Source organism: Osmerus mordax, chromosome 1, assembly GCF_038355195.1.
Source record: "Osmerus mordax isolate fOsmMor3 chromosome 1, fOsmMor3.pri, whole genome shotgun sequence".
NCBI lineage: Eukaryota > Metazoa > Chordata > Actinopteri > Osmeriformes > Osmeridae > Osmerus > Osmerus mordax.
Genome location: NC_090050.1, coordinates 16,192,973 through 16,210,854, shown reverse-complemented (window position 1 = coordinate 16,210,854; position 17,882 = coordinate 16,192,973). Strand labels below are relative to the sequence as shown.

The 17,882-nt window shown below is 43.5% G+C and overlaps 4 protein-coding genes across 6 annotated transcripts; 2 read left to right on the top strand and 2 right to left on the bottom strand.

Annotated features, from left to right (window-relative positions):
• Positions 1 to 158: 158 nt before the first annotated feature.
• mfap2 (microfibril associated protein 2) lies at positions 159 to 4,714 on the bottom strand. 3 transcript variants are annotated; one of them, XM_067239026.1, is made up of 9 exons: positions 4,653 to 4,714; positions 2,749 to 2,815; positions 2,556 to 2,603; positions 2,017 to 2,043; positions 1,760 to 1,825; positions 1,580 to 1,615; positions 1,384 to 1,471; positions 1,209 to 1,282; positions 159 to 1,070 (listed from the first exon to the last, which is right to left on the bottom strand). In XM_067239026.1, exons 2-9 carry the CDS (start codon positions 2,777 to 2,779, stop codon positions 967 to 969), a joined length of 474 nt encoding a protein of 157 aa, XP_067095127.1. In that variant the 5' UTR covers positions 2,780 to 2,815; positions 4,653 to 4,714; the 3' UTR covers positions 159 to 966. The 3 variants fall into 3 exon arrangements, with proteins under 3 accessions (XP_067095127.1, XP_067095136.1, XP_067095146.1); XM_067239035.1 differs by having other exon boundaries at positions 4,658 to 4,662; XM_067239045.1 differs by lacking the exon at positions 2,017 to 2,043.
• Positions 4,715 to 5,651: 937 nt separating this feature from the next.
• Positions 5,652 to 9,173, bottom strand: sdhb (succinate dehydrogenase complex, subunit B, iron sulfur (Ip)). The gene is made up of 8 exons (XM_067233788.1): positions 9,062 to 9,173; positions 8,310 to 8,443; positions 7,394 to 7,479; positions 7,039 to 7,175; positions 6,715 to 6,831; positions 6,525 to 6,626; positions 6,326 to 6,448; positions 5,652 to 6,201 (listed from the first exon to the last, which is right to left on the bottom strand). Exons 1-8 carry the CDS (start codon positions 9,131 to 9,133, stop codon positions 6,121 to 6,123), a joined length of 852 nt encoding a protein of 283 aa, XP_067089889.1. The 5' UTR covers positions 9,134 to 9,173; the 3' UTR covers positions 5,652 to 6,120.
• Positions 9,174 to 9,454: 281 nt separating this feature from the next.
• Positions 9,455 to 11,029, top strand: mrpl20 (mitochondrial ribosomal protein L20). Its single transcript, XM_067241823.1, has 4 exons — positions 9,455 to 9,660; positions 9,918 to 10,028; positions 10,216 to 10,293; positions 10,527 to 11,029. Exons 1-4 carry the CDS (start codon positions 9,574 to 9,576, stop codon positions 10,698 to 10,700), a joined length of 450 nt encoding a protein of 149 aa, XP_067097924.1. The 5' UTR covers positions 9,455 to 9,573; the 3' UTR covers positions 10,701 to 11,029.
• A 338-nt stretch (positions 11,030 to 11,367) lies between these two features.
• On the top strand, positions 11,368 to 17,434 carry atad3 (ATPase family AAA domain containing 3). Its single transcript, XM_067232573.1, has 16 exons — positions 11,368 to 11,640; positions 12,178 to 12,254; positions 12,407 to 12,508; positions 12,729 to 12,788; positions 12,875 to 12,944; positions 13,056 to 13,221; positions 13,321 to 13,390; positions 13,494 to 13,649; positions 13,803 to 13,859; positions 14,069 to 14,194; positions 14,414 to 14,538; positions 14,691 to 14,742; positions 14,871 to 14,941; positions 15,040 to 15,207; positions 16,072 to 16,180; positions 16,587 to 17,434. Exons 1-16 carry the CDS (start codon positions 11,442 to 11,444, stop codon positions 17,097 to 17,099), a joined length of 2,121 nt encoding a protein of 706 aa, XP_067088674.1. The 5' UTR covers positions 11,368 to 11,441; the 3' UTR covers positions 17,100 to 17,434.
• Positions 17,435 to 17,882: the final 448 nt, after the last annotated feature.

Below are 17,882 nucleotides of genomic sequence, written 5' to 3'. Positions count from 1 at the left end.
TTTATTTAACATCTGAAGATCTCGATGACTTAACTTCACATGTAAGCTCTACAAGCCATCTGTGTGACAGTATCTTCTCCAGGCAACATAGAATAAGGACACCAATCCAGCCCATATGCAGGATTCAAACACCAGGATGTTTCACACAGAGACACGGCTGTGGTAAAAAATCAAAACAATTATTTTATTTTCTTCGTCTTTATAATGAGAGGTGTTAGAAAGCAGTGGTACAGAAAAAAAAATCTGTGAGCTGCCTTTTCAGAGCACTTCTAGACACTGATATGTGAAACTACACGTTTTCTGCCAGGTAGTCTTATAGCTGTGTGAAGGTTGTAATGAACTCACCAGATATGCCTCTGAGTGTTCGCCATTCCTCAAAGTAGGGAAACGTGTGATTATTACTGATTGAGTATTGATTATACTTTTATTGTCAGTGTGCAGTGGCTGACATTTGACGTTTTACCTTACTAAAGGTTGGTCAAGACCATCACTGCTTTGCAACAGAGGTACAGTAAAAAAAAATACATACAAACATCCAACAACAACAAAGAACAGTACAGAATATAAAATGGCAAAAAAAATGGCAGTCTTATGTGAATATCTGACTGTGCTGCTTTTCATAGCACCAGTGTGATACTGTTTTAATAGTACCAGTGAAATTAAACAGTCATTAAGTTCCTGTGGAGTATATATATTTCTATCCATACACTTACGTACTACAAATTTGATGTTTCGTTATTTATATAATTCTGAAGAGAAAATAGATGAAAAAGTGAAAGAAACAAACAGGGCCTCTTTGGTTTAGAAAGAGATGTGGAACACTGAGTTTTAACTCAAGAGGGAGAGACAAGTAGGGAAGAAGGTAAGGATGAAAGGCGGGAAGGAATGGTTAAGATGGGTAGAAGAGAGAGTGGAAGTTGGCGATGTGGCAGTATCTGGGCTGATGCTGTCGATCTCCTCAGTCTTCTAGCAGCCACCACAGCTCTTCCCACAGCTGCTTCCCAGAGACCCACACTGGCCACTCACCGCCGCTACGCCACACCGGGAGAACTGGTCACGGCACAGGTCAGCTACACTCAGAGAGGAGAGAAGGAGACAGCTGACCAAATGTGCTCTATAAGCATGCAACCACTACTTATCACGTGCAAACTATACACTTTCTGAGTTCATATATTGATAAACCTACACAAGGATATTGGGCATCTCACCTCTGAGTAGCTCTTCATGTGCACACACAGTCCTCACACACACCTCTTTGTTGATAACGTACACCCGTCGCAAGCTGAAAAAGAAGACTTGTCTTACGCAGTGCTGCGACAGTATGAGTGTGAATGAACTCATAAGTGTCTGGTTGATGGTCTGTTATTATTAGTTGTAGCTTACCTGTAGAAGCAGAGACTGTTCAGGCATTGTTTACATGGCTTGTGAACAGAGTAAAGTCTGGTACAGGGGTACTGCTCTTCTCTGCAATCTAGACAACATGAACTAACTTAGGGCAACAGTAGGCTACAAGAACATTCCAAGTACTATTTACAGGAGAATGTATGTATCTATTTCCCAATTTGTTTGTTTTTCTTACCCAGTGGGCCAGGCTCAGTGGGCTCTGTCTCAGCATCTGAAACACAGCAATGAATGTCACAAAATTGAAGATGCAGTCAACTCACAATGACTCACACACTGTGAATCTGACAGTGTGAGCTACAGTACAGAGGAACTCCGCAGGTCCAAATGTGGAGCCGAACAGTTGAAGATGGCATACCAGACTGTCCGGGAACAGACAGTGGGTCTATAGGGACCTGCCTCTGGTTCACATCGGCAGTATTCCCTAAGGGTATAGGAGGGGAAGGACAAGGAAGGTATGTAGAGGATCAACAGAGGAGAGATGAAAAGAGATGAAAATAAGCCATTAGACAGTATCTTGATTACCTGAAGTCCCCTAATGGAAAAAAAGTAGGGCAACGAAAATATAGTTTTTAGTACGATAAAAGAAGTGGTTTTTTTTTAAGGGGTCCTTACCCTGGATGTAATCTGGATCATCATAGTCTGTTAAAAATGATAACACTATATATTAATGAGACTTTCTCTGACTAGAATGGTGTCATGGATAATTTGATAAGTCATGCCTGCGATGACTTAAACAGAGAGGCATGACAAATGGCATGTAACAACCACATCACACTTGGTTGCAGCACAGTGGGGGTGTCCCATAAATTTCTGCTCCAAATAAGAGGGACCACATGGTTTCAAACTGAGAGTGGGAATGAAAGAGGATGCAGGTGCTTGACTTGTTCAGATATTCTTACTAATTCACTAGCGTAGTTCTTATTTGAGCATTTCTGTTACTTTGGTAACAGTTTTCATCTTCAAAAGGGAGATGCCTGGCAGAAAGCAAACATTGCACGGACGTGAAATGGGGATAAGAAGACCTGATACTAATTCAGTACAAATAGTTTTTTTCTAGACACAGATTAGGCCTTGTTTTAGCACAGTCAATCATTTTTAGAGTGCATGTGTAAACAGGAATCCAGTGAGACATATATTGTAACAAAACTCACCCAAAAACGGGAAGGTGTTGGGAATGTAGAGCTGGGCTAGCAGAAGAGCTGTTGAGGTTCATAAAAAAAATAAGGCAAAAAGTAGATCTGTAAGACTTTATGCATGATGTGCTGAGAGGACCTATGGATCTCTGTTTATCTGTACTGTATGCAGCGATGTTGTGTAAGTGGTGTATGTTGTTGTCTTAGTCACCTGGCATGCAAAGCAGAAGGATGACTCTCATGGTCACTCTCTGTATGGAGGAAGACTGACACTGGCACTGAGGACAGATCAATTAGTTTTAGTGACAGTGTCAGCATTTTACAATGGGACAGTGCTGGTATAAGTTACAAGTCAAGAGTTACTTAGATTTCACTATTCCTGTCTGTCTGTTTGTCTCTATCTTACCTCACTTCTCCTCCTCTTCTCCAGACTCTTTTTGTCCTCCCTCAACTCTCTCCCTTACCCTCCCTCTCTCCCGTACCCTCCCTCTCTCATGCCCATCTTTCACCCCTCCTCCTTTACTCTCCCTCTCTATCTTTTCTCCTACTCCTACATCTCCTACTTCTCTCTCTCTCACTCTCTGCCCTCCTTGACCTCTCCTCCGCAACTCTCGCTCTTTACCTGACCCCCCCACCCCCGGCCTCAAACAGTCAAGGGGAGGAAGTGAAAAGGTTGAAAAGGTCTTCCTTAACAATCCCTCTGGGTTTCTACTTTGCTCCGTTCCACTGTGAAAGAAACTTCTGCAGTAGAAAAAGTCAGGGCTGCATTCCAGGAAAAGAACCACTGAATGCCCCCCCCCGCCACACACACACACACACACACAGACACACACACACTGAGACACACTTCTTTCTCTCTTTCTCTCCATTTTCTCTATTTCTTTCTCCACATCTCTAATTTCCGTTCTGACGCTCTCTGTTGTAATTTCCTTGAATCCCCCTCCCCCTCCCCTCTCTCTCCCTTACTGTTTCTCTCTACAAAGCAGTTCTTGCCATGTTGAATTAGTACTGTGTGGTCACTCATTGTGAACTCTTTTTAACTAAACTTTAAAGTTAGATCAAATGTAATAATTGAAAACATTGTTTCTTTTCTGAAAAGTCAAGAACATTTTGCATTAAAAAGTGACCTAATTATAAGTAAAAGTGATATTTTCAACCAGTTATTGGCCTCTCTCCTAGTTGAATAATGAATAGCTCCTCCCTTTTTGCCAAACTGGACTCAACAATCTACACTGTGAGCTACTCCAGAAATCACCAAATAGCGTTTTTAACAACACTTTTTTTTTGCTGTTCTTTTTGTGAATGTACAAATACATATGTGAGTATAAATCATGTATGCCTGTCTTCAATGCACAACGTGTATGTATCATACTACCAAGTGTGCCTGCTCCTGTATGTGTGTATACAGACATTCCTCTTGTGCATCACAGTGGCTATTGGAAACCATATGTTTTCACAGCACACATCTGGGAGCTATTACCCCCCCCCCTCCCCCCTCCCAACCCACTACCCATTCCACACACACTTTCCCCATCGGCCCCCACCAGTTTTGTCTTTCTTCTCCCCAGCCATCCCTGACCCCCCCCCCCCCTACCAAAAACACTGGGGACTGGGAACAATGACACAATGACGCAGCCTTTCCTCTTCTACCAATACAATTAAAGGTTTGTTTTCTAAAATCATTGAATCTCTCTTACCAAGCTCCCTGCCCACAAAGCAACCATGCATGCCCTCTCTCATTATTTTAATGAAAAATTGGCCAGCCCTTCTCTATTGTACTTCAATTACCCCAGGCTATAACTCCACCTCCTGGACTATATTACCATATTGTCCCCCACCTCCAACTCCCCTGACAATAGACCACATGTCAAACTTAAGTGCCAACACAAATACACCAGTCACAATAATGCCATTCATTCGTAGATGATTTTTCTTATAGAAAAGTTTTTTAATTGTGAAATACCATAGGCTACTAGCCGGATGTCAGATCTCAACAATTGATTTACATAGCCATCTATAAACTTATTAAGACAACTTCTGATAGTAGGTCTGTTGATTGTACGCATTTTTACACCATATGGGATTTTAATCAAATAGGTTTTAAATTTCGCTTACCTAACTTTTCCTCACTTTGAACCGACGATCCAGTTCATGCGTTTGCTCCGTCTTTTGCACGTTTGCACCGTCAGACCGAGCGCCACATTGTACCACCCCGCCTCCCTTGTCCCCTCCCCGAATCCCAGCCAGCGACGACCCCCATCCACCACAGACTGCATTCTTGCCTATGTAGCTTTACCTCACTGTCACAACTTATGTACAGTGCAACGTAAATTACAAAGACTGAAAGAAGAATGAATAATAACAATAATAAAACGTAATAAATACGTTTTTACTAACTGACTGAGCAATTGCATCTAGTATACAAACATTGAACAAACATGAATTTCCCCATTCTGAACAGTCTCGTTACTATAGATCAGAATAAGAATTCGGTTTATTTGCCATGTATGTTACACAAACACGGAATTTACTGTGGCAGGAAGGTGCAGACAATAAACATATACGGATCTAACCCTTAAATTAAGTAAAAAAGTACAATAGTTAAACTAATTCTAAGAACTGAACAATTAAAAAATACAAAAATAAATAAATAATAGATATAAGAATAATCATCATTTTCTTTTAGCTGTGTAATGGCAATTAACTTAAATTCCAGACAGTGAATGACCATCTACATCTTTTAAGGTCATACCCTCAACATATTTGATGAAATCTTTTGAGAGGCTGACATCTAGAGGACATACCGATGAACATTGCACCTGTCTAACACGCGGTTGGTCCTGGGTGGGTCGACAAAACGTGTCTTTTTTTGGTGATTATCAACATTTTCTTAATCTGTGTGGTCATGTTTTGGCTCAGCTGTGTACACTTTAATGCAATATATTTTCTGAACAGTCAATAACACAATGCGGTATAGGTTTCATTTTTCATTGTAATGTATTTTGCATGCATTGCATTTTGAAATTACATTCTCAGTTATTTAAAAATTCTCTCCCACCTACATCTGAAAACAAACCTATGCCCATGACACAATGAGACAGACAAGGCAACAAATCGTTGGCATGACAGTCATGTATTTATTATATATTCAAACAAAGACTGCCATTACTATATTATATAAGTAGAGCATAATCATACACATTTTTGATGTCCGTGAACCCACATCACTCTCTGAACTTAAACACACACACGCAAACATCCACACACACAACCAAACAATGGCCATGAACCAAGGAATGCGCCTTTCATTTCAAATTCTGCAGGTCATGTCTCAAAAACACACAAGCATTCACTTTCACACACAACAACGAACACACACCATAAACCATACACACTGTCAAATCAATGACAGGCAACGTCCCCTATTTCCCTCCGAGTCCAGTGTCCCTAGTGCTGGAGTGCAGTGGTGTTGAGTTGACAGGTGTGCAGGCCCACCAGACCTCACTGGGCTTCTCCTTCATGAATTAAGAGCATAATTTAAAGAAGCAAAGGATGGGGTGAGTCAAGGATGGCGAGCCTGCATCTAGACAGCAGCAGATTTCTTCTCCTTGTAGGTGGCCATCATCTTTTTAATCTCTGCTATTGCCTTGCCAGGGTTCAGGCCCTAGAATAGGACAGAGGAATAGAGTGTCACAAGCAGGATTAGGTTAGAGTGGTACAGTGAGACCATAGGGGACCGTAGTGCCATGTCTGTCCCAGTTCACACAGGAGGGGCTAGGTGGCTGTACCTTGGGGCAGGTCTTAGTGCAGTTCATGATGGTGTGACAGCGGTAGAGGGAGAAGGGATCCTGGAGCTTGGACAGACGCTCCTCCGTGAACTCGTCTCTCGAGTCGATCATCCAGCGGTAGGCCTGGAAAACGAGAGGGGCAGCATGACCGAAAACTGACATACTGTATGGTCTCACACACACACACACGTCAACACACCTGCATGAGGACAGCAGGTCCCAGGTACTTGTCTCCGTTCCACCAGTAGCTGGGACAGCTTGTACTGCAGCATGCACACAGGATACATTCATAAAGCCCATCCTGTAAGAGAGCAAATGAAAGGCGTCCTTTAAAAGGGGAAGACGCGAGGAGTTCCCTTTGCAGTGAGATTGTATTTTCTATACGGTACCAGTTTTTGTCTGTCATCCACTGTCTGCAAGTACTGCTCCTTCCCTTCATTGGCCTCGTCCTTTTTCTTTAGGTAAGGTTCAATAGACTTGTACTGGGCATAGAAGTTGCTCATGTCCTGCGGCCAGAAGACACGAGTGCGTTAACAAGCTAACCCAGCATCTCAAGTAACAACAAAAAAAGAACCGCAGGATTGAAATGAAGACAATGCTAGTGGTTTACAGCCCTCCTGCGTCCCTGGTCTATAGTCTCAAGTACAGGACTAACAGATTATAGATAGTCTGGGGTAAGAGAAGGGGCTGCTGGGAGAGATGATGATACTCACAGGCACCAGGTCCTTCACCACATACATGTGAGGCAGAGGGTAGATCTTGGAGACCTTGCTGGTGTTGGTGTCAATCTTGTTTAGACAGGCCAGTGTGTTGCCCCCATTGATGTTCATTGCACAGGATCCACAAATACCTGCAGAAACACAAAAATAGACACAAAGTGTTACTAGACACCAACACAACTATACTATGACAACACGGTGAGTGCTGAAGCTACCGGACCTTGCACTGATTTATTTAGAATCAACTTGATGTTTTCCCTGTTTTACTGCTGTGAAATCAATGGAGTTTCAGTTCAAGGAATTCCTTGTCAGAACTGTCCACGATGGCATTTGTGGCTGAATGACTCACCTTCTCTGCAGGAGCGGCGGAAGGTCAGTGTGGAATCCATCTCATTCTTGATCTTGATGAGAGCATCAAGGACCATGGGCCCACAGCTGCGTATAGAAGAAACCGGAGTCAGAAAGAGTTTTAGCCTTTTGTTTCGCATTCAACATATCCATACTGTACAGCTATAAAGGGAACACATAGAAAGTTGTGCCAGTTTTTTTTTTTTTGTCATTAAGCAGAAACTCTTATCCAAAGCAACTTACAGTAAGTACAGGGACATTCCCCCCGAGGCAAGTTGGGTGAAGTGCCTTGCCCAAGGACACAACGTCATTTGCACGGACGGAATCAAACCGGCAACCTTCTGATTACTAGCCCGATTCCCTAACCGCTCAGCCATCTGATGCCCAGCATGACACAGTACAATCCCACACACAGTATACAGACATGGTGGATCAGTGACCAGAGCTGAATCAGTCCCTCAGAGTCCTAATGCAGTCAGTGCAGGGACTGAAGAGCTCATTAGAGGGTCAGATGGGAGGAGAACTAGGAAACTGTCCAGAATGTGTCAGAGGCCTCGGTCTTAAGTATAGCTGAAGGGTGTTCCTTGAACACCCCAGAACACACTGTACTTTGATTAAGCCAAAGTTAATGCCCTGAGTCACAGAAGCGGTGTGCTCTTGAACCAAAGCGAGAAGCAAAACAACCATACCACAATTCTCTCCTCCAGAAACAGGACACCCCATTTCTATTCTTGGTGGACGGGTATTTACTCATTACAGACACCAGGGGCAGAGGTCAAAATATTGCACAACTCATTCAGGTGTACAAAGCAAAGGTCTAACAGTGTTAATTAGGACAAAGTCCTAATGAAATACATACAGTATATAGGCTAATATAACAAAACTCATGTAGACCATAGATGCTGTACTCTACTCACGTGTTGAGGTCAATTTCATAGGTTTGCATGCGAGGTTTATCTCCTGTTGTGTCTGGGTCCCAGCGATACACCTGGAACTTCTTGATTCTGGGCTGAGAGGCTGGGGCAGCAGCTGTCTGAGCATACCTGACCGCCTGACAAGAGGGGTGGGAGGGATACAGGACATTTGAAAGATTGTCTTTTGTTGTGAATTATAATAAATCCCTACTGTGTGCTTTATTGACAGATGTTGTGTTTACCTACCCTTTACCTAGCTGTCTATCCTGCTGTCAATACCAGCTCCTACTCAATAAAGGGAGTTCAGATTCAAGTAGAGGCTAACATTCTACTTTGTTGTGTTGGTGACACCTGTCAGGTCAGCAATGTTAGCTAGATAGCTAGAGTAGCCTAGCAGTATCTACCATGAGCTAAGGTAGCTTTCATCTGCCTAGTAACGATGTTAAAGAGTGAATATTCAAATATACATTTATAGCGTTACATGTATGAATATGATCCTGACAACATGGACTTTGACGTTAATTAAGCAAACTACTTTAGAAAATAAATCCAACTCCTAATAGGTTGACACATGAGGAATTTCCCTAATACACAACTATCTAGCTAGCACTAAGCTAGCGAAGTAGCTAGCTACTACGTAATATATCTGCCTCGCTATCAAGAAGAATTTCTAGTGCTCGTTGAGTGACAATTTCACCCAGGGCATTGTTTAAATGAAGCTATATGGATTTAGTTGTTATCAATAAGAAACATACCACCATTCCAACAGAGGAACGGATAGCCACAGCACCGCATCTGCCCAAGGACGTTAGACCAACAACCGACATCTTGAAGTTTCTGACCTCTTGCTAGGGTTTCCGCTATCCCAGTATCCTCTGCGAGAGCCGGGTTATTACGTCAGTAAACACTGATATAAGGGATGCATTCCATTTCAGAGGGTTGTACCCTTGTCTGTGTATATTTGCATTTATTATTCACATATTGATGATACATTCTACTTATGAATATATTTTTATGTTTTTATAGATATAGTTTTGCGGTTGATACCATTTATATTGTTTTAGTTTTAGCCAAATAAGTCAACGAAGACACTAAGAGCAAGGGACTTCTTGAAGGGAATTGGTCCGAAAACAAACCCAGCGCACACTCATTCTGGAGCACGCATGACATCTCGTTTGGATCTGGATTAAGGTCACATAATCCAGAGAGTTTGGTAAAGGGAGTTGGGATCAGAATTTGTATAGCATCGAATTAGTCAAAGACAGCGATGGTATTTTTGACATTGTCGAATTGGATCCGAAATCGTGGACCTGATAGATACTGGAAGGTTCAAGAAGTTCTCAAAAATGCACGGGTAGGACAAGCTAGCAGCTGGCTAACAACTAGGATAAATAGGCACATAGCTGAACTTGTTGTAGCTATTTGGATGGTACCAGATGTCATGAGATTTGGCAAACAATCACATAAAACGTTAGCTTGCTATTTTATAGAATCAACCTTTATAGCATGTGTTAAACAAAATAATGCTTGCGTTTAATGTTTTGACGCCATACCGTCATGTGGGCAAATGTGTGTATTCTTGTATTTATTATGTGTGTGCTTTCCCACTAGCATTTCAGAGGGAGAAAAAACCGATGCTACAGTCTGGCTGTACGGGCAGTGAGAAGGGCTTTTGTCTACGCCACCAAGGCTCGCAAAGCTAAAAGACGCAACATGCGATCGGTAAGAACTAATGTTAACACCACAATATAAGCATAGTTATTCTACAAGAGCACATGCGCAACAAGGACAAGGAAGAGTGCGCGAACGCAATACATTTGCGAGGTCGTTTTGTACTTGCACATAGGCCTACTAGTAATGGAAACTTCTCTCTCTCTCTCTTTCGCTCTCTCTTTCTCTCTCTCTCTAGCTCTGGATCTCGCGCATTGCTGCAGCATCTCGGGAGCATGGCATGAAGTATCCTGTCCTTATGCACAACCTGGTGAAGGTCAGTATGTCTTTATCACCCGCCCAGGATCCCTAATTCCTGCTGGGATTTTGATGTATGATGTAATATAACGTCTCATTATTTTAGAATTGTCATGCCATCAACCCAATTTGTCCTCTTCAAACATCAATAAAGCAATAAATATACCTTAAGCATACAGTAGCATGACACATGACATTTCATAAACCTTTTCCCCTACTCAGAGTGGTTGTGTTTTGTTGACCCTCTTACAGAGCAGTGTCCCGGTGAATCGGCGTGTTCTTAGTGATCTGGCCATCACAGAGCCTCGGTCATTCCTCTCTCTGGCAAAGCTGGCCAGAATGCGACAACAGGAAGGGTTCAGATCAGCTTTGGGTGATGGCAAAGAGCCTCCTGGCATCTTCTCACGTGTTGTTTTACTACAATGATTTTGCCACAACCTTAAATACCGCACATGGATCTCAGTAACATTTGGTGATTACCACCATTTTTCCTTGTCTAACCAACCTAGTAACTATTCGCTGTCATCTCTCATAAATCCTCTTTGAACCATGACATCAAGATGGATGATTGTGACTGTAATGTCTGTACCACATGTGTTATCTATTTAGGGATGAAATGATGCTCTTCTGACTGAGTGACAGACCAGACCCTTGTTTGCAATGCCTTTGTCTTTATGTACATATGTGTCAATTGTCTACTTTAATTGTTATGTTGAAAAACAATTATGTGAAAGGTAATTAAACATTTTGCTATATTTGGCCTCCTGTTTTCGAATAAAACATGTTATGATGTACATAGTGAGATTTAATATGTTAGAGACCTTTATATTACAAAGCATATGTCAAGTAATTCAATATTTTTTTATGATGCATAGACCTAATACTCTTTGCTAATATTAAGGATGCATGTGATTCGGTTACCGTACTTCCTGAAGAGGTGTGGCTACATGATGACCTCTACAAAGTTAAGCCAATGAGAGGCTGGCGTTTTTCTTGGTAACCAATCCCCATCAGTTTCAGAAAAAAACGTTGGTCCATTCTGCACTTGCGCAAAGTAGCAGCATGACAAGCGTGTCTGAAGCGTCGTAGTGACAAGCAGGCACAGCAGCACGAACCGCATCCCCACAACCGGCATTTCCGAAGAGTTCGTCACCCGTTTACAGTAAGATGTCCTGGCTGTTCGGCCTTAACAAGGGGCAGCCCGAGGCGCCCCCTGAGTTCCCCGGTCCGCCGCCACCACCTCCACCGGCTGGTGGGTCCGGTGGTGGCTCCACAGGCGGTGATAAACCCAAGGACAAATGGAGCAACTTCGATCCAACGGGGTTGGAGCGAGCGGCCCAGGCTGCCAAGGATCTGGACAAGTCCCGTAAGTGTCTTTCATATCAGGTCCATAATTAAACGGAGCATTTAGACGAAATTCCAAGGATATTATGAAGCAGTCACGTGAAGATGCTTTCATCGCATGGCGCTAGCTGTACTAGCCGCTAGCTTTCAATCTAATTAGCTAGCTAGCAAATACTACTGATGCAACGTCTAATCTTTAGCGAACTGCCAATAAGACTGTAGGTGAAACTGAATGAAAGTCAATGTTTGGCCGTTTTAGGATTTGCTAAAATCTGAATTGACTGTGAGTCTGTCCATGGTTCATTCAAGGTGAAGGGTTCAAAGGTCATCTGTTGGCTAGCCAGTGGAATGAAATAATGACATGAACTTGCATCACTCACAATTAGTCTTTTGTTAACTTATGTAGAAAATATGTATTTACACAATTCACAGGTTTTTTATGCAGTGCCAATGAAGCATTGTCAGTTGCAATAAATCTATCGCCTAATCACACTGTTATATACAAAAATGGAAATTGACAAACATATTTTCTATCTTCTTCATTCTCTCTTCATTCCAGGCCATGCCAAAGAAGCTCTGGAGTTGGCACGCATGCAGGAACAGAGTGTTCATATGGAACACCAAACCAAAATAAAGGTACTGCATAGCCTAATGCCTGTGGTACAATGTTAGTTAAGTGCAGTGTTCTGGGAGATAAAAAAACTACCAGTGGTCACTGGTTGCTAACTTCTAGGTATGGTACAATACTGGTTTGTCTTCATTTACTATACCATATCTGTCTGTGGCAGGAGTACGAGGCAGCACTGGAGCAACTGAAGGGGGATCAAATCCGCATCCAAGGAGAGGAGAGGAGGAAAACTGTGAATGAGGAGACCAAACAACATCAGTCGGTGAGAGGGTAGCATCAGAGCAAGTGTTTGGTGAGCAGTCCAGATGTTGTGTGTAGCAGCTGCTGAATTGCCAGACCAGTGGAAGCCTCTCCATATGTGCTGTACATAGGATGAAAATAAAATACACACATTTGGAACAAACTGTATTTTATAAGATTTGCCAGTAGGAGGTTCTGTTTGTATTACAATGGTAACCCATGTCTTCTCTGTTCCCTCTCAGAGAGCCCAGTACCAAGACAGGCTAGCCAGACAGAGGTACGAGGATCAGCTCAGGCAACAGGTAATCACTTGCTTGGACTTGTAAACCCAGTCCTATGCAGGCCCAATGTCAAAGGCAGATATAGAGTGTGTCTGTATCTTCCTCAGCAAACCATAAATGAAGAAAACCTCCGCAGACAGGAAGAGTCTGTACAGAAGCAGGAAGCCATGAGAAAAGGTACTGACTCACCACACAACTGATGAGAGTCCTCGGTCAGTGTTGGGTTAGGTGCAGTATATATCTGTTCCAGATGGACTTATTAACTGATGTATTCCATCCTGCTTCCAGCAACAATTGAGCATGAGATGAATCTGAGGCACAAAAACGAGCTTCTGCGTGTGGAAGCGGAGTCTAGAGCAAGGGGTCGCGTGGAGCGGGAGAACGCTGATATTATCCGTGAGCAGATCCGCCTGAAGGCAGCAGAACACAGGCAGACCGTTCTGGAAACTATACGGTAAGACGTACCATCATGCTGCCGCACCTCCAATTACAACACAGTGAGATATACTGAAGTAGTGTGTGGAGACCTGATTGTGTGATTGTTTCACCTCAGAACTGCAGGTGCTGTGTTTGGAGAAGGATTTCGAGCTTTTGTGTCTGACTGGGATAAAGTGACAGCTACGGTGAGACCCTCCTTGACGTTACAGTTTCCAAGGAGATGCACTATATCATTAAAAAAATTAAATGTTGCATGTCTCTGAATGTTGTGTTATCCCTTTCCACCAGGTGGCAGGACTGACCCTTCTGGCCGTGGGCGTGTACACAGCCCGGAACGCCACGGGGGTGGCAGGGCGATACATTGAGGCTCGGCTTGGCAAGCCCTCATTGGTCAGAGAGACGTCCCGCATCACTGTGGGGGAGGCGATTAAGCACCCCGTAAAGGTTAGTATGGAGGTGCCACAGTGTGCTTTTCCATCTCTTGAGTAAATTATGCTTTTTGTATTTCTACAAAATATAATTACACTTGTTACGTTTGCAATAGATCACAAATTGTTGTGAAGTAGTGGGTCAATTTGATTCCTTCTCTCCTCCCAGGTGACAAAGCGCTTGACAAGCAAGCCTCAGGATGCCCTGGAGGGAGTAGTGCTCAGTGTAAGTACTCAACACAGTCACATTTAAGAGGCTGCAACCTGAAGTACAGCCAGCCATAATGTACTTCTTACAGTTATGTGTTTATTGAAATTATCCTACACCTTTGCATCAGAGGCAGACCAGTGAAATATTCTGTACTGTAAAAACTCGTGAGAACGCCATCTTGTTAGAGATTGGATGAAAGGAAGGATGTAAACCTCTCTTCTCAGCCAACTCTGGAGGAGCGTGTACGTGACATTGCCATAGCAACCAGGAACACGAGGCAGAACCGTGGCCTGTACCGTAACATCCTAATGTACGGACCTCCTGGCACTGGAAAGACCCTTTTTGCCAAGGTAGGACCTGCACAGCTGGCCACTGTTGAACTCAGTGCAAGTCTAAGTCAAATCAAACATTTATTTCACAAACATTAGTGGGTTGGGTGACAAATAGAATATTCTTGATATTCATGTTTTTGGTTTACCTTTAGACAGGCTTTCTTTGTATGAAGGTAGGATTAGTCATGGTTTTTGTATGTGCTGACAATTGTTTTGTGTCTTTTTTGTTCTGAGTAGAAGCTGGCAATGCATTCTGGGATGGACTATGCCATTATGACAGGTGGTGATGTGGCGCCTATGGGCCGTGAGGGCGTCACTGCTATGCACAAAGTGTTTGACTGGGCCAACACAACTCGCCGTGGGTATGGTTCCCTCATTCAGTGACTGTATTAAGTACAGTTTTATATGACAGACCATGCTGTGAGAGTACCATTTGATCATCTGTACACATGTCCTACACGATAGTCCAACTTAAATGACCATGTTTGAGCCATGTTCTTTCTCCTCTGTTCAGCCTGCTGCTCTTTGTTGATGAAGCTGATGCATTCCTTCGCAAGAGATCCACTGTAAGTCTTGGTGTCATGGTATACTGGACAGGAGACGGCAGCAACAAAAATGTCTGTCTTAGACTTTTTCTTACCATCTTACACTTTTAGTTTTCTTTAGACTTCTTTCTTTTTCGTTCTGTATGCAGGAGAAGATCAGTGAAGACCTTAGAGCAACTCTGAATGCATTCCTTTACCGCACTGGAGAGCAGAGCAACAAGTCAGTCCCCATGACGTCCTACTCTCGTAAACTACAAGCACACCTTGGGATACTATATTACCCATAACATCCTGCTCTTACCTTCTCTCCCCACTCAGGTTTATGCTAGTACTGGCCAGTAATCAGCCAGAGCAGTTTGACTGGGCGATCAACGACCGTATCGACGAGATAGTCAACTTCGCCCTTCCGGGCCTTGAGGAAAGGGAGAGGCTGGTGCGACTGTACTTTGACAAATACGTGCTGGAGCCAGCCACCGGGGGGAGACAGTGAGTCACATAGGACATACCTTCACCAGCAATACAACACTGCAGCCCAGGTTTAAATAGGCCACTCGCACAAGCAGGCACACAGAGGAATAAATAATGAAACCAGTGATGGTTGATGGCGAGGACCGTATCTAGTAATTAGATATGTTCAAAAATATACAAATACAAGCACAATCTAATTGCTAAAGTGCTTTATAGGCTACAGTCACACAAACATACAGGTAAGGGAAACTCTTTAGGTATCCAGGAGTGCCCAGGAGTGCCCTACCCCCCTCTGCGGTCTGGTACTCCTTCGCTAATGGCTGCAGGGTCTGTTATGATCGGATCAAGGACCTTGAAGAGCAGGTGGCCGTGTGACAGCCTGCCTGCTGGCTGCATGTGGAGGTCAGCCAGCCATGCTGCTGAGTCACTAATTACACTGGGGCTCTGAGGGGGCAAGGAGCTGGAAACTGCGCGGCAGGGGGCCAAACACACACACACATTGGACCAGGGGGAAACACCTCTCTAAGAGGTTTTAGCAACGGCTATCCAGACTCATTACAGTTATCATAATCCTAATGGATGTTAGTGAGAAGCTTATGGAACCAGCACCTAATTTACATTTAGTCATTTAGCAGACGCTCTTATCCAGAGCGACTTACAGTAAGTACAGGGACACTTCCCCTGAGGCAAGTAGGGTGAACGTGCCTTGCCCAAGGGCACAACCTCAATTGGCACAGCCGAGAATCGAACCGCCAACCTTCTGATTACTTGCCCGATTCCCTAACTGCTCAGCCACCTGACTCCCACTCTTATCTTCTTTCTCTGTCTGTTGTCTCGGTCTATCTCATTCTCCTTCTGTGTCTTTCTTCCTGTTCTCTGCAGGAGAATGAAGCTGGCACAGTTTGACTATGGGCTGAAGTGTTCTGAGATTGCCAAACTGGCAGAGGGCATGTCCGGCAGAGAGATCTCCAAACTGGGCGTGGCCTGGCAGGTCAGAGTTTAATACATACTTACATTCTAATGCATCATCTTGTGAATGCACAGTGTATGACGTCATCTCAGTGCACCTTTAATTACATTTACATTTAGTCATTTAGCAGACGCTCTTATCCAGAGCTTGTAATACATTAATACAGTAATACAGTAATACAGTAATACATTGTGAGAGGAGCCTGTGTTGAAGATTCTTGTGAGAGATTTATAGTAGATAGATGTTTCATAACACTGACTTCAGGTGATTTCTCTTTTTAAGACCAATTTATTTCTCCTTCTGTATAGAGATCTATGACTAGTTGTAACATCTGACATTGTCTTGTTAAAGATATCATCTGTATCCATAATGCCCATCTCTCCATGTGGGGTAATAATACTACATGGCATGTCATTTCTACCTTTAGGCTGCAGCATACTCATCAGAGGACGGTGTCCTTACGGAGGCCATGATTGATGCCCGGGTGGAGGACTCCATCAAACAGCACCTCCAGAAGATGAACTGGCTGCACAGAGACGAGGCTGCTGCAGAGGTCATACCTGGCCAGACCGGGGCAGCGGACGCTGGGGCTGGGATAGGTTTCACACTGCCCAAGGGACAGCCTGCCCAGGCTCAGGAGGTCCTGGCTCCTGTCCTGGAGGCAGAGAAAGTGGAAGCCCCTGTTTCTTTGGAGGAAGTGCAGCTGAATTCAATCCTTCCTGTAACAGATAGTGCCGTGGTTCCGGCCAAGGGGGGAGGTACAGGGGAGGGGGGGACTGTCCAGGCTAAAGTAGAGAGTGTCCAAGCAGAGGACATTTTACAGACCCAAGGGGAGGGGCTAGAGAGTAAAGCCCAGAATGAAGCCCCTCCCCTTGAGAGAGAGGCAGGGAAGGAGGGTGATGCCAAATCTACGCCATCAAAAGATGGGACTCCGGTTTAAGATGAGGAAACTGTCTGGAATTGCTGCGGTTGATGCCTCCTGTTCCTCAGTGTGTGTAGTCTGTATGAACGTCTGTCTGTCCGGCTGGCTCTGGCTTCCAGAGCAGAGAGTGCTGAAGAGACACTAGCTAGCATTTCATAAAACAATTATGCAGAAACTGAAGAGCAGTTCTAATATATTACATATTTAAAGATTCTGGAAATGTACTTTATACGGGTACCTTTTGTCTGTAATTGTAGAAATGTAAGAGATGCACTGTAAGAGATGACTACTGACATGAAGTGTTATGGAGATGGCTGTGTTTTTTTTATAAACAGTAAAATAATCGATATTTCTTACAACAGTTGATCTTTGTGATTCATTATGTATAAAATGTTATGGAACACAAGGCAGACCACACATTGGTCTCTCTTTAGATATATTTACATTACATTAAGACAGATTAATTGCACAAACAAGTTTAGATGTAGGATAGGTATTAAGCCATAGTGCATGATGAGGTAGAATTTAAACAGTGCAATGACTTTGTAAAACTCCACTGGCAGCTTTAACGAAACAGACATTTTCCTCTCAACAGCAATGTCTGGATGGAAAGACAGGCACAAGACTGGGCTAGGTGGACTCAGACTATATTTCACAGTAATAAGAGTTACTCACTTCTACACTGTTATGCCAAGGACACATATCATCGTAGCTGGTTCTTATGTCCTTGACATGGCACTGTATGAATGAGGGTTGTGTTGGTAACTAAACACTACATAGGCAGTGGGAAAGCTGTTAAAG

Bases quoted from the DNA above. Each gene is read 5' to 3' on its own strand.
- mfap2 (XM_067239026.1), bottom strand. From the start codon at position 2,779: ATGAGAGTCATCCTTCTGCTTTGCATGCCAG. The intron at 2,044-2,555 runs GTGAGTTTTGTT...CATTTTTAACAG, and splicing joins CAACACCTTCCCGTTTTTGG to ACTATGATGATCCAGATTAC. The intron at 1,071-1,208 runs GTGAGATGCCCA...CTCTGAGTGTAG, and splicing joins ACATGAAGAGCTACTCAGAG to CTGACCTGTGCCGTGACCAG.
- sdhb (XM_067233788.1), bottom strand. From the start codon at position 9,133: ATGTCGGTTGTTGGTCTAACGTCCTTGGGCAGATGCGGTGCTGTGGCT. The intron at 7,176-7,393 runs GTGAGTCATTCA...GTGTTTCTGCAG, and splicing joins CCGCCGCTCCTGCAGAGAAG to GTATTTGTGGATCCTGTGCA. The intron at 6,627-6,714 runs GTACCGTATAGA...GCTCTCTTACAG, and splicing joins TGGATGACAGACAAAAACTG to GATGGGCTTTATGAATGTAT.
- mrpl20 (XM_067241823.1), top strand. From the start codon at position 9,574: ATGGTATTTTTGACATTGTCGAATTGGATCCGAAATCGTGGACCTGAT. The intron at 9,661-9,917 runs GTAGGACAAGCT...CTTTCCCACTAG, and splicing joins AAGTTCTCAAAAATGCACGG to CATTTCAGAGGGAGAAAAAA. The intron at 10,029-10,215 runs GTAAGAACTAAT...CTCTCTCTCTAG, and splicing joins AAAGACGCAACATGCGATCG to CTCTGGATCTCGCGCATTGC.
- atad3 (XM_067232573.1), top strand. From the start codon at position 11,442: ATGTCCTGGCTGTTCGGCCTTAACAAGGGGCAGCCCGAGGCGCCCCCT. The intron at 13,222-13,320 runs GTAAGACGTACC...GTTTCACCTCAG, and splicing joins ACCGTTCTGGAAACTATACG to AACTGCAGGTGCTGTGTTTG. The intron at 13,860-14,068 runs GTAAGTACTCAA...CTCTCTTCTCAG, and splicing joins TGGAGGGAGTAGTGCTCAGT to CCAACTCTGGAGGAGCGTGT.